Source organism: Lolium rigidum, chromosome 4 (assembly GCF_022539505.1).
Source record: "Lolium rigidum isolate FL_2022 chromosome 4, APGP_CSIRO_Lrig_0.1, whole genome shotgun sequence".
NCBI lineage: Eukaryota > Viridiplantae > Streptophyta > Magnoliopsida > Poales > Poaceae > Lolium > Lolium rigidum.
This window is the reverse complement of record NC_061511.1, coordinates 27978038-27992111: the sequence shown is the minus strand read 5'-3', so window position 1 is coordinate 27992111 and position 14074 is coordinate 27978038. Positions and strand designations below refer to the sequence as shown.

At 46.2% G+C, this 14074-nt stretch overlaps 1 protein-coding gene across 1 annotated transcript; it reads right to left on the bottom strand.

The window, feature by feature from the left end:
- Positions 1-6146: 6146 nt before the first annotated feature.
- LOC124705817 (uncharacterized protein At4g08330, chloroplastic-like) lies at positions 6147-6864 on the bottom strand. Its single transcript, XM_047237507.1, has 2 exons — positions 6753-6864; positions 6147-6670 (listed from the first exon to the last, which is right to left on the bottom strand). The coding sequence occupies exons 1-2, from the start codon at positions 6824-6826 to the stop codon at positions 6307-6309; spliced, it is 438 nt and encodes a 145-aa protein (XP_047093463.1). The 5' UTR covers positions 6827-6864; the 3' UTR covers positions 6147-6306.
- Between the last annotated feature and the right edge of the window lie 7210 nt (positions 6865-14074).

The window sequence follows — 14074 nt, the reverse complement described above, 5'->3', positions numbered from 1 at the left end:
CATATCATCTTAAAAGACAAATCCGATCTGCGCAATTGGGAAGGGCGAGCTCTTCGTATAATCTGGATATGCATCAGGGTTGGCTGGCGTTATGGTCAGTTGATGTTGCAAACAAAATAAAGGTGCACTGTTGGCGCCTAATTAAGAATGGTCTAGCTATGGGTGAAGAGCTGCAAAGGAGAAAGATTAAGATGGGGGTCAGGTGCATTGCGTGTGACAGATCTGAATCCCTAGTTCACAGGTTCTGGGGATGCCCTCATTCATCCCATGTGTGGAGCACACTGCGAGCTAGAACGGGTCTGGCTCTTGTGTCGCCACCAAGTGATCTGCACTCACACAGTGAATTGCAGGGCTGGCTGTTGGACTGGTTTGGGAAGCTGAAGGAGAAGGAATTGGGCGTTGCTATGTTGGCCATCTACCAGTTGTGGCTGGCTCGTAACGACGCAAGGGATGCACCTATGATTGAAGACCCATAAGTGACGGCTAAGCGACCAGAGCCGGCCTGGTGCAAGGTGAATACTGATGGGAGTTTTTCTTCAGGCGATGGATCAGGAGGCGGGGGCGTGGTCTTACGGGATCACCACGACGACTTTATAGTAGGAGCCTGCCGTTTTTTCCCTGCTGTTTCGGACCCTGAAGGAGCAGAACTAAGGGCGTGCCGGTTGGCGCTGAGCGTGGCTAAGGATGCGGGTGCTCGGAAGCTGATTCTGGAGTCAGACTGTCAAGGCTTGGTATCTAAACTGGGATCCCTGGAGCTGGATAGATCGGTACACGGACCAATGGTGGAAGAAATCAAGTTTCTGCTCTCTGAATTTGAAGAAGCCAAGGTCAGGTTTGTACGTCGTTCGGCTAATAGGGTCGCAGATAGCTTAGCAAAAGAGGGCTGCAGGAATAAAGTGTGTAATACCTAGATGGGTGTTCCTCCAGAGTTTATTGTAAACCTTTTGGACACTGATTGTGCCGGTTAATAAAGTTGCAGCCTTTTGATCTAAAAAAAAAACTCTACATTCCTGTTGTTCTCGATCAGGGCGGGCCCACAATTTTATTGGGAAATAATATGCTAAGTGAGGCAAATCTCTTTGCTAAGTGGGGGCAAATCACTTTTTAGCGTGGTATACTATAAACTTTGACAAAAGAAGTTGACAACAAAATATTGATTATACAGTACATAATTAGTATCACATAATCAATATACTAATTATAAACTTTGGCAAAAGAAGCCTAATAATTTTCTAAAGATTTTCCCAGTTAGACCATCAATAGGTCCGTGACTTAAGGCCTCCCCTTACCTTCGGCCTCGTCAGATGAATAGAAAATTTTCTTATGTAATGGACACCTTTTCTTTCATTTCTACATGGAATTGTTTTTTATTGTGTGACATTCAAACGCGACTTTGCCCCGCCCCCTTTATCTTACAAGGAAATTTAAAATATTTTGGAGGAATGCATTAGTATGTCTCCTTATTGAAACCTCGCTTACCCATTGTTTTGTGCCCCCCTTCCCTAGAAATCTAGAATACACAACGCCTCAATTCCCATAGTATCCTGGTTCCTAAATAACGAGCTATGGTTTACTGCATTTTTAGGTCTTGATCCTCGAGTTTATAGTATATCAAGCTTGTTGGTCAATGAGAGCTTGGCTATATAAGTGAGGTGTGTATAGTATATGCAATAATTGTGCCAAAAAATAGTGTATACCCGTAATGTGTCGTACAAGTGGCTTCATTAAGTCAAATGATTGAGATCATCTTTATCCATTACAAAGTCAATCCTCAAGTCATAAACATCTTTCTTATCTTACTTCGGACCTAAACAAAATGTAACATGGGACATCAGCGTCAAGGGATTAACCAATACTATTCATCAAACTATTAGTATTACATGGCATCTGTCACACTCTTGCAATTTTTTGGTTGAGAATCAACAAGCCAAGCATATGCAACCAACAAGAGAGGATAACACAAGCCTCGCCAGGTTATGTGCTTCCTTTTTGGAGGAGAGATTCTCATGCACAAAAGAAAGCTTAAGAAAAGCTGGTTGCGACGTGTTTTTATACTTTCTTTAGGGCAAGTAGAGTTCTCTACTACAAAAGAAAGCTTAAGAAAATCACACTTACATCGTCAATTAATACTGAGACAATTAAACCTGGTGGTTCCTCAAACCAAACATTCGGTTGGGGATCCACTTCTTTAGCTAACAAACGAGTAACATAATTTGCTTCTCTAGGACAAAGACTAAACTCTACTTTTGAGAATGATGTTGCCTGAATGCATAAATCTTCGACTATAGGCGTTGCTGCATTTGCCGTATATCCCAAATCCTTCAAAATCTCATCATCTCCAAGCAATTAGATTGAACCATCAGCTTGCTGATCCCCAACTGATTTGCTAGATTATATGTTGTGCCTGAATGCCAGCACCTCCGTAGTAGTTGCGTCTCACATGTTCATTAGAGGTAGTAAGAAAATGACCTCTATCATCACTTATCACTACACCAGTGATCCTCTCCTTGTGCCAGGATGAAAAGTTGCCTCTATATTAACCGATACAAAAACCTCGCGATCCTTCATCCACTTGCTCTCCCTCTTTTGTTGCTTTGGATTTCTTTGCAGGAACAAAGATCGACACCAAGGTCTGAATATTCATAACCAATTAGTTAACCGTTTGCACACTTTCACCATAGACCTTATGTCGTCGAACCCACCAAATATACAAGGCCATTGTAATGATTACCTCCCTTAGATCAGCAAATGATCGTTCATGCGATTAGTAAACTTCCACAAGATTAAATAGTCCCAAATGGCACTACCCGATCTGTCTATTGCCCATGCTTCCTCGACTACATTCTATAATCCCATCTTTATCCAAATTTCTTTCGCTCCTTCACAAGAAAAGAAAGTATGCTTGATATCCTCACGTGCACTTGAACAAATTGGGCACGAGCAATTTACTATAATGTGCATATTTGCCAAAGCACCCAAGCAGGGAAGAAATCCTTATACGAATTTCCATCCGAAGTTTTTTTTTTTACTTTTCCTATTAGTTTGCTTTTCCAAAGCTCCTCCCATATCGGGCTTCGATTAGCATTGCATGATCCGTTTATTATTCTTAGATTGTTTCTTAATTGTGATTCTCACTACATATATGATCAAGCGATCTCGCAATGAAGAAACATTTCTTATTAGACCTCAATGCTATAAAATCTTCCATGCCATTTTGACTTAAAGGAAAAGAAAGGATACTATTGACATCAATCGACCACAAGTATATCTCAATGGCTCCTCATCCTAATTACCATTTGCACCAATTAACTGATCAACATTCTTTAAAATAATATATTGCCTTTTAGAGGTTTTTTTTTTCATTTTGGCGTAGTGGAACCCAATCATCCTCCCAACTATTTATTAGCTTCCCATCACAAACACGCAAATTGCATTGTCTTGAAAGCACGCAATCAGGTCATAATTCTTTGCCATGTGAAAGAGGATCCCTTCATTAACATTACTTCAAGAATCTTCCATCTGGATAATATTTATCTTTATTTTTATTGTCTGCAAAGGATGACATTAGCACATATGTTTTGTTCCTTCATGGCTTCATGGCACACGATGGGACGAGTGATGCTGGTGTGGCTAATTTGAACGAACAACGGGTTCGTCTTTTGTTTTGCCCATTGGCTGATAAAGAGCCCAAAAGGAAAGCTCACAGAGCACATTTGCGCTCTCTCTCTCTCTCCCTCCCTCCCACTCTCTCCCTCCCTCCCTCTCCCTCTCTCTCTCTCTCTCTCTCTCTGTGTGTGTGTGTGTCTAGAAAAAAAAAATCAAACAACGAGTTTCAAAGATTAAAAAAATCCAATATGTAGGTATTACACTGGAATTATGTACACCCATTCTAGTTTCTAGGGAAAACTTGTTGATTTATAGTTCTCGTGAAAAAGCAACACAATTTGGTACGTGGATCGTCACCACACGTATGAAACGTGTGTGCGGTGCTTCCCTAGTTTGCTTCGGCCACTGGCTGGACACGGCGCGCCACCCGTGCGTCCACGCCGAGATCTTATTTCGGAAATAGACATATTTTAACTGCTTCCACTATCGAATTCAGGAGTTGCGGACTACCCGTGGCACTCAACAAAATTTTCTACAAACTTGCAAACGGTTTAAGTGCCACACTCGGCGACAATTTGCTTGACAACTAGGTATTTTTTTGTTACACTTGATAAAAACAAGTTAGCAGACAGTGGTATGCCAAATATTTTTTAAAGGGTCGACAAACTAGATTAACATACATGTGGCACTAGTTATCTGTTTGGTTCAAAGGAATGGAGCGAAAGAGAAGCATGCGGCAATTTCTTTTGGTCGCAGTTTTATAAAAGAAAAACGCAGCTACAATCCACCCCTCCAAACTCCTACGAACAAAGAACTATCCTGAGGTTTTTAGTTGCATAATAACATCATAATTTTACTTTAACGTGTGGTTTGACTTTGATAGATCATGTTTATGATTCATGTGTTTTTCCTATTCCTGCAACCGAAACACCCAAATTTGCAAAATTTCCATGTCTTTCAAATTTCTGTTTTACACCTGCATTCCTGTTGTATCCCTGTGTTTTTCCTATAAATCAAACATGCCCTTAGCGGGGGAGACCTGTTTAGAGCATCTCCAATAGGCGCGCTAAATCGCGGCGCGCTATACCGGCGATTGGGCGCGCTGTATACCGCTGGCGCGCGGCATAGCGAATTTGCCTCCGGCAGAGGCTCTATTTTGCAGCGCGCGTTGGTGTGCGAAAAACGCACCTCCGGCAGAGGCTCTATTTTGCAGCGCGTCGCGCGTCACAAACTGCTAATCCGACCGTTGTTTTTTGAAAATTCATCAAACAAACTATGAAAATATGATCGAAAATACGAATATATTTTAAAAGTTCAACGATATATTGTGACATTTAAACGAAAATACTAAACTACTCCTCCGACTGGTCGTCGGACTCCCAGTCGAAGTCGGAGCTGCTCAGTGTCGTGTCCGACACCGGCGTCGACGTCGTCGTCCACTGGAAGTCGGAGGAGGAGGAGGAGAGGACGATGGTCGACGGCCCTGCGCCGTTCTTCTTTTCCTCCTTCCTCCTCGCCGCCACCTCGGCCTTCGCCTTCTTCCTCGCCGCAGACTCGGCACGGCGCTTCTCGCGGCTCGTCTTTTTCTTCGCCTTCATCGCCGCCTTCTCCTCCTCCTTCTGCGCGTAGAAGGCCTCCGTGGCGGCGACGTCCTCGGGGAAGCGGCGCGCCCATTCGAGGCGCAGCGCCTCGTCGCGCTCGGCGATGAGGAGGCGCTGCTCCAGCTCCCGATGTCGGCGCTGCTGTTCGCGCGTGATCATCGGCGGCGGCGGCGCCAGCATCTCCGCTTGCTCCCGCGTGAAGACGTCGTGGAAATTCATCGTCCGCCGGGAGCGGCCGAGCCGCCAGGCGACGGCGTCGTACGCCCGCGCCGCCTCGTGCGCGGTGTCGAACGTGCCGAGGCGGATCCGCTCCTCGCCGGAGCGGATTTCCGCGTCGAACCGGCCGCTCGGCCGCGCCCGGACACCGTGGTAGCCGGAGGAGGGGCGGCGGCGCGGAGGCATCTCGCGGAGGCGGCGCGGTCGGAGGCGGAGTGGCCGGAGGTGGAGCAGCGCGGGAGGGAGAGAGGCGAGGAGGGAGACAGACGCGTGGAGGAAGTGGCAGTTGGACGCGCTCGCGCGTGGCGTGTTTATAGCGCGCGGCAGCGCACGCGGCAAGTTTCCCGCGCGGGATAGCGCGAAAGCGCGAAAGCGCGCGGGCGGCAATTTTTTTAGCGCGCGCGCCTTTTTCCCGCCACCGCTGGAGCAGCGCGGCAGCGCCCGCGCGCGGCAAACCGGCGGTTTTTTTTGCCGTGGGGGCTTTTAGCTCGTCTGTTGGAGATGCTCTTAGTATGGATTGTACCAATGGCTTCCTCAAGTCAAATGCTCGAGATCATCGTCATCCAAACACAAAGTCATTGCTGGTGATGAGTCAACTCTCTCTCAAACGTGGGACGGTGACACCACCCACGATCGTGTGGCCGGGTCGAGCGCGCGGATTCTTAATAATTTTGCCTTATTTAACTAAACAATCGGCAAAGACAAATGATTCCAAATTCCCAATCAATCAGTCTGTGCATTTTCTTGAGATTCGAGCGAGCGACTTTGAGGAGCGAGAACGACAGCAGCGGCAGCGACTCGCGAACGCATCAAGAAAAAAAATTGAAAATGGAAGAGAGAAAAGACAGAAGCTATAGCTGCACAAGAATTTGGCATCAGATCGTCACGCATGCACCGGCGTCGCGTCGGCGGCCTCGTCGTCCTGGGAGGCGGGGTGGAGGGCGCGGATCTTGATGTGGTACCGCGGCGGCCTGGTGGCGGCGGTGTTGTCGTCGTAGCCGAAGCCGACGTGGGAGCCGCACTTGCGGCAGAGCAGCCGCGTCCGGCGCGCGAAGAGGCGGCGCGCGCGCACGTCCAGGCACCGGAACTCGTCCAGGTGCCCGAACCGCGCGTCGTCGATGGCGTCGAACACCACCACCGCCGCGCCGCCGCCCCGCCCGCACCCTGTCGTCGCGCCGGCGCCGACCATGCCCGCCGTGTCCCGCGCCAGCGAGCTCAGCTTCAGGTCGTAGCCGCACCTGCCGCAGCTGCAACAGAGAAACACCGCGTCAGTACGATCCATGGCACAATCTTGATGAAGATGCAATGCAGGTGGTGGTGGAGACCGACCCGTAGGTGACGGTGGAGAGGCTGCGGTGAAGAGGAGAAGGCTTCTCCATCTCCATGCCATTGTCGATGTCCATGGATGCTTGGGTGGATCGATCTGTGTTGGGAGCTTATCTCTCACTTGTTTCCTGATTTGTCTTGGTGTGCGATGGGAGATCAATGGAGGTGGCATATATATAGCCGAGGCCCAAGGTCAAGCTAGGTGTATAGATGGAACGGGGGCTTAGCTTGTGCTGGGAAGGTGGAAGAAGAATTAAGGTGTAGGGCCTGCGCCGACCGAAGCGGGGAACATGCCCGTGCTGGGCGGTGGTGCTGGTCATCCTCTCTGCCCACGTTGCGACCGACCCAATCATCATCACCATAAGCTCAGTCATCATAATGCATCATCACCCTGCATTTTCCTCTGTCTTAATCTTCGAGATTTTATATTTATTTTATCCAGCTTGTCGATCGGTCAACGGGAACCTTGCTATGTTAGTTCAAATAATGCGCAATAATAGACCTAGAAAAAGTGTGTATATACAGGTACTGCGACGTACAAGTAACACTTACGCCTCGCCTTCGTTAAGTCAATGCTTGAGATCACCACTATCCGAGATGAAGTCAATGCTTAATACGAGTCAACTCTTAACCGTATCTGTGGTTTTGGCTATTTTTACACAGACTGTAGTTCTGAATTTTGAATTAAAAGACATAAACATTTTTCTACAAAAACAGGCGAAAACATGTTTGATACCTACTCTTGACGTGCCGGCCCAAAGATGTGTGGCCCTACAAAAGTTGCATTTATGGCCCAGAATATATCTTACATTCTCTAGTAGTCCTCCGATCAGATAAAATTGACGCGAATCTCTCAAAAAAAAAGATAAAATTGACGCGATTCCTAAAAACAAATATGCGAGCACTGCAGAGCTACTAGCCTAGGTACGCCCGTACATTGCGTTGATTAAATACGACCAGAGTGACTAGATCCAAAAAAAAAGAAAAATCTACCGAATGGCATTATATCCGTTGAAGAAAGCAACATCTCAATCTAAAACATTTTTTAGCGAGCTACCTAACTAGTTTTTATCGTTGTATAATTGTATTTTGTTTGATTATAATGGTTATGTACTGGACTTGTATTAGTTCTCCAGTACATCTCCTAGAAAACACTTCCAGTAAATGGCATTCTAGCGGCTAAACAAAGGTACATCTCAATCTAAAATATTTTGTAGCGAGATACCTAGCTAGTTCTTAGCATTAGGTTTGGCTTTGTTATTGTGGTTATGCATTGGACTTGTATTAGTTCTCTAGTACATCCCCTGCAAAACATTTTCTAGTAAATGGCATTATATCCGCTGAACAAAGGTACGACGAATGGTGTATCTCATTCTAAAACATTTTTATCGAGACATCGGGCTAATTTTTACCATTGAATTTTCTTTGGTTGTAATGTTCACGCACTAGACCTATATATATTAGTTGTATCAAAGGACCACAATGCGCTTTTGCATTAAGAAGCCTAGGCACCAAAATCTGCTTCAGAGCATCTCCAACAAAGTCCCCATTTCGGAGTTCTCAAAAGCAAAGCATGGCTTTCAGCCTCCAAAGCGCCATCAACTTCAGCTAGAGCCCCCATTTTAGAGCCCCATTTTCTCTTACACGTGGGGTCCAACCATTACTACATCATCTTCATTTTTCTTTGTTATTTTGGCTCATGTGGCACTAGAGGGGAGGGCGTAGTTGCCGGGAGTTGGAGACGGGTCATGCAGAAGAGGGGAGGCAAAGCGCGGGGACAACCGACTCTAGGGTTGCACGAGAAGAGCGAGAGTCTTCCTAGGAATGGGAGGTGAAAATTCCTTTGTCTTCTTACCTACGGCCTACGGGGGGGGGTTGTGGCTATCAAGGGCTCTATGGGGCAATGCAATTTTGTTGCCCCGAGTAGGGTCCTGCTGCCACTATTTTTTTGGCCTCGACCCCTCAAGCATGCTGGAGATGCTCTAGTACAGTATCTTGGTTTTACAAACAAACAATTAGTTGACAAGCTGTAGGGTTCGTCGCATGTAAAACAAAAATTCTACCGCAAGAACGAATAAATCTATGAGATCCGAGCAACGAGAAAGAAGAGAGACTAACCCTCGAAGATCCAAAGCCTTAACGAGATCAGATCTCGTGGTTGATGTAGACGATCGTTCTGGTGCTGCAATCCGGCAGCACTTCCGTACTCGGTCACGCGTACGGTGTCGATGAAGTCCTTCCTCTCCCCGTTCCAGCGGGAAGCGGAGGAATAGATCCCCTCGGAATCCCAGCAACACGATGGTGTGGTGATGGTGGTGGAGGAGAATTCCTGCAGGGCTTCGCCTAAGCCGGAGCAGGAGAAACTGGGAGGGAGGACGGGTGGCAAATTCTGGAGGGTCTATGGCCGGCCATCCCACCCCTCTTTATATAGTGGGTGCGTACGACGAGGGTTTCCCAAAACCCATCTAGGGCCAACGCCTAGAGGGCCTAGACCATGCCTAGACACGGCCAGGGGTGGGCCCGCGCCTAGGGGTGGTCTGGCCCCCTCTCGGCCTTTCTCCGTCTCCCCTTTGGACTCCGTCTTCGTGATAGAAAAATAAGAAATTCTGCTTTTATTTCGTCCAATTCCGAGAATATTTCCAGAACAACTTTTCTGAAATACAAAACAACATAATTCTTCCAGAACAATTCCGGACCTCCTCGTGATGTCCTGGATCCCATCCGAGACTCCGAACAATATTCGGTCTCCATCTCATATTCCATATGTACTAAACAACATCGAACCTTAAGCGTGTCACCCTATGGTTCGTGAACTATGTAGACATGATCGAGATTTCTCTCCGATCAATAACCAATAGCGGGACCTGGAGATCCATAATGGCTCCCACATATTCAACGATGACTTCGTGATCAAATGAACCATTAACATATGATACCGATACCTCTTTGTCGTGTGATACTTTACTTATCCGAGGTTCGATCATCGGTATCTCTATACCTAGTTCAACCTCGTTACCGATAAGTACTCTTTAGTTGTACCGTGGTATGTCATCCCTTGTGACCTAGTCACATGCTTGCAAGCTAATTGAATGGCATTCCACCGAGAGGGCCCAGAGTATATCTATCCGTCATCAGGATGGACAAATCCCACTCTTGATCCATGCGCTTCAACTCATACTTTTCGAACACTTAATCCCATCTTTATAACCACCCATTTACGAAGTGGCGTTTGATGTAATCAAAGCATCCATCCGGTGTAAGTGATTTACACAATCTCATGTTCGAAGGATTAGGTTACTATGTATTGAAAGCTTATAGCAAGACGAACTTAATGACTTACTATGGTTGTGTGTCCATTATATCATTCTCCCAATGATATAACATTGTTATTAATAACATCCAATGTTCATGATCAGGAAACCATGATCATCTATTAATCAACAAGCTAGCTTAACAAGAGGCTTACTAGGGACTCTTATATGTTTACATAACACACAAATATTAATGTTTCCGTTTAATACAGTTATAGCATGGGATGCAAACATTTATCATAAACAAAAAGATATAATAATAACCACTTTATTATTGCCTCATGGGCATATCTCCAACAATCTCCCATTTGCACTAGAGTCAATAATCTAGATTACATGGTAATGTATCTAACACCCATGTCGCTCTGGTGTAGGTCATGCTTTGCTCTAGGGAGAGCTTTATTCAACGGATTTGCCACATTCAGATCTATGTGTACTTTGCAAATCTTTATGTCACCATCTTCGACATACTCGTGAATCACATGAAAACATAGCTTGATATGCTTCAACTTCTTGTGCGGCCTCGTCTCCTGTGCATTGGCTATGGCACCCATGTTGTCACAATAGATAGTCATCGGGTCCAACGCATTAGGAACCACACCAAGCTCAGTAATGAACCTCGCTCTTCATCCATATCGCTTCTGACGAAGCCTCTGAAGCAGCTATGTATTCATATTTAGTTGAAGATTTCGCCACCACGCTTTGCTTGGCACTCATCCAGCTCACTGCTGCACCATTCAAAATAAACACGTATCCAAATTGAGACTTAGAGTCATCTGGATCAGTGTTCCAACTAGCATCGGTGTAACTGGTTACAACGAGCTCTTGGTCACCTCCATAACAAAGAAACATCCTTAGTCCTTTTCAAGTACTTCAGGATATTCTTGACCGTTGTGCAGTGTTCCATTCCAGGATCACTTTGATATCTACTGGTCAAACTAACGCATGTGCGATATCCGGTCCCGTACACAGCATGGCATACATGATGGAGCCTACTGTCGAGGCATAGGGGATCTTGTTCATCCTTTCTCTTTTTTCTGCCGTAGCCGGACTTTGATTTTTACTCAAAATATTACCTGGTAACATGGGCAAGAACCCTTTCTTGCTTTCATCCATTCTAAACTTCTTTAGAACCTTGTCCAGATATGTACTTTGTGAAAGCCTGATACGTCTCCAACGTATCTATAATTTCTTATGTTCCATGCTAGTTTTATGACAATACCTACATGTTTTATTCATACTTTATATCGTTTTGATGCATTTTCCGGAACTAACCTATTAACAAGATGCTGAAGTGCCAGTTCCTGTTTTCTACTGTTTTTGGTTTCAGAAATCTTACACAGGAAATATTCTCGGAATTGGACGAAATTAATGCCCACGATCTTATATTTCACGGAAGGTTCCAGAGCACCGAAGAGGGGCCAGAGGGGGCCAAGGGGGACCCACACCATAGGGGGGCGCGGGTCCCACCCTGGCCGCGCCGCCATGTGGTGAGGGAGCCCTGGGACCCCTCCGAGGCTGCCCTTCCGCCTATAAAGTCTCCCAGATGTGAAAACCCTAAAAAGATAAGCCACGGGACGAGAAAAGTTACGCAGCCGCCGCCATCGCGAAGCCAAGTTCGGGGGACAGAAGTCTCTGTTCCGGCACGCCGCCGGGACGGGGAATTGCCCCCGGAAGCCATCTCCATCGACACCACCGCCATCTTCATCCGCGCTGCTGTCTCCCATGATGAGGAGGGAGTAGTTCTCCCCCGAGGCTAAGGGCTTTACCGGTAGCTATGTGGTTAATCTCTCTCTCATGTACTTCAATACAATGATCTCATGAGCTGCCTTACATGATTGAGATCCATATGATGAGCTTTGTAATCTAGATGTCGTTATGCTATTCAAGTGGATTTTACTTATGTGATCTCCGGAGACTCCTTGTCCCACGTGTGTAAAGGTGACAGTGTGTGCACCGTGTGGGTCTCTTAGGCTATATTTCACAGAATACTTGTTCACCTGGGTTATGATTTGAGTTGGATGTCTCTATGAAATTGTGGTGTGTTAGTACCTCCTATGAATGCTCACGGTGACGGTGTGGGGTGTTTATTAGTACTTGGGAATACATCTTTAAGGTTTGCTTTTGCAGCCCTACACGGTGAATTAGTGTTCGTTATCCGGCCAGAGAGTAATTCAGAGTAGCAAGATGAGGCTCTTGTTGCTGCGGTAGACGATCACTTGCCGCTTTCAAAAGCGCGTAGAAGATCTTGACGGTGCCACAATCGGGCAGCACCTCCGTACTCGGTCACACGTTCGGTGTTGATGAAGACGACGTCCTTCTCCCCGTTCCAGCGGGCAGCGGAAGTAGTAGCTCCTCCTTGAATCCGGCAGCACGACGGCGTGGTGGCGGTGGCGATGGAGATCTCCGGTGGAGCTTCGCTAAGCGTTTGCGGGAGAGGTGGAGGAGGTGGGGCGGCTAGGGTTTGGGAGAGGGGGTGGCCGGCCACTATGGGGTGCGGCCAAGGCTATGGCTTGAGGTGGCCGGCCCCTCCCCTTGTCCCTCATTATATAGGTGGAACACCCAAGAGTTGGTCTACAAGTCTTCGAATAAGACCCCAAACCAAAACCTTCCATATGACATGAAACCTACCCAAGGTGGGATTTCCACTTGAGGTGGGATTCCCACCTTTCCTTGGGAGGGGTGGCCGGCCACCTTGGTGGAGTCCACCGGGACTCCACCCCTCCGGGGTTGGCCGGCCATGGGTGGTGGAGTCCCTGCGGGACTCCGCCTTCCAAAGTGATTTCTTCCGGACTTTTCTAGAACCTTCTATAACCTTCCATAAATGCACCGGATCATTTTCAAACTTATAAAATGACTTCCTATATATGAATCTTATTCTCCGGACCATTCCGGAACTCCTCGTGATGTTCGGGATCCCATCCGAGACTTCGAACAAAACTTCGAACTCCATTCTATATTCAAGTTCTACTAATACGACATCAAACCTTAAGTGTGTCACCCTACGGTTCGCGAACTGTGTAGACATGGTTGAGAACTCTCTCCGACCAATAACCAATAGCGGGATCTGGAGATCCATAATGGCTCCCACATATTCAACGATGACTTAGTGATCGAATGAACCATTCACATACGATACCAATTCCCTTTGTCACGCGATATTTTACTTGTCCGAGGTTTGATCATCGGTATCTCTCTATACCTTGTTCAACCTCGTCTCCTGACAAGTACTCTTTACTCGTATCGTAGTATGTGGTGTCTTATGAACCATTCATATGCTTGCAAGCTATTTAGACGACATTCCACCGAGAGGGCCCAGAGTATATCTATCCGTCATCGGGATGGACAAATCCCATCGTTGATCCATATTCCTCAACTCATACTTTCCGGATACTTAATCCCACCTTTATAACCACCCATTTACGCAGTGGCGTTTGATGTAATCAAAGTACCTTTCCGGTATAAGTGATTTACATGATCTCATGGTCGAAAGGACTAGGTAACTATGTATCGAAAGCTTATAGCAAATAACTTAATGACGTGATCTTATGCTACGCTTAAATGGGTGTGTCCATTACATCATTCAAATAATGATATAACCTTGTTATTAATAACATCCAATGTTCATGATTATGAAACTCTAATCATCTATTAATCAACAAGCTAGTTAAGAGGCTTACTAGGGACTCATTGTTGTTTACATAACACACATGTATCAATGTTTCGGTTAATACAATTATAGCATGGTATATAAGCATTTATCATAAACACAAAGATATATAATAACCACTTTTATTATTGCCTCTTGGGCATATCTCCAACAGTCTCCCACTTGCACTAGAGTCAATAATCTAGGTTACATTGTAAGGTACCTAACACCCATGGCATTCTGGTGTTGGTCATGCTTTGCCCTGGGGAGAGCTTTAGTCAACGGATCTGCTACATTCAGATCAGTGTGTACTTTGCAAATCTTTACTTCTCCATCTTCGATGTACTCGCGAATCGAATGATAAC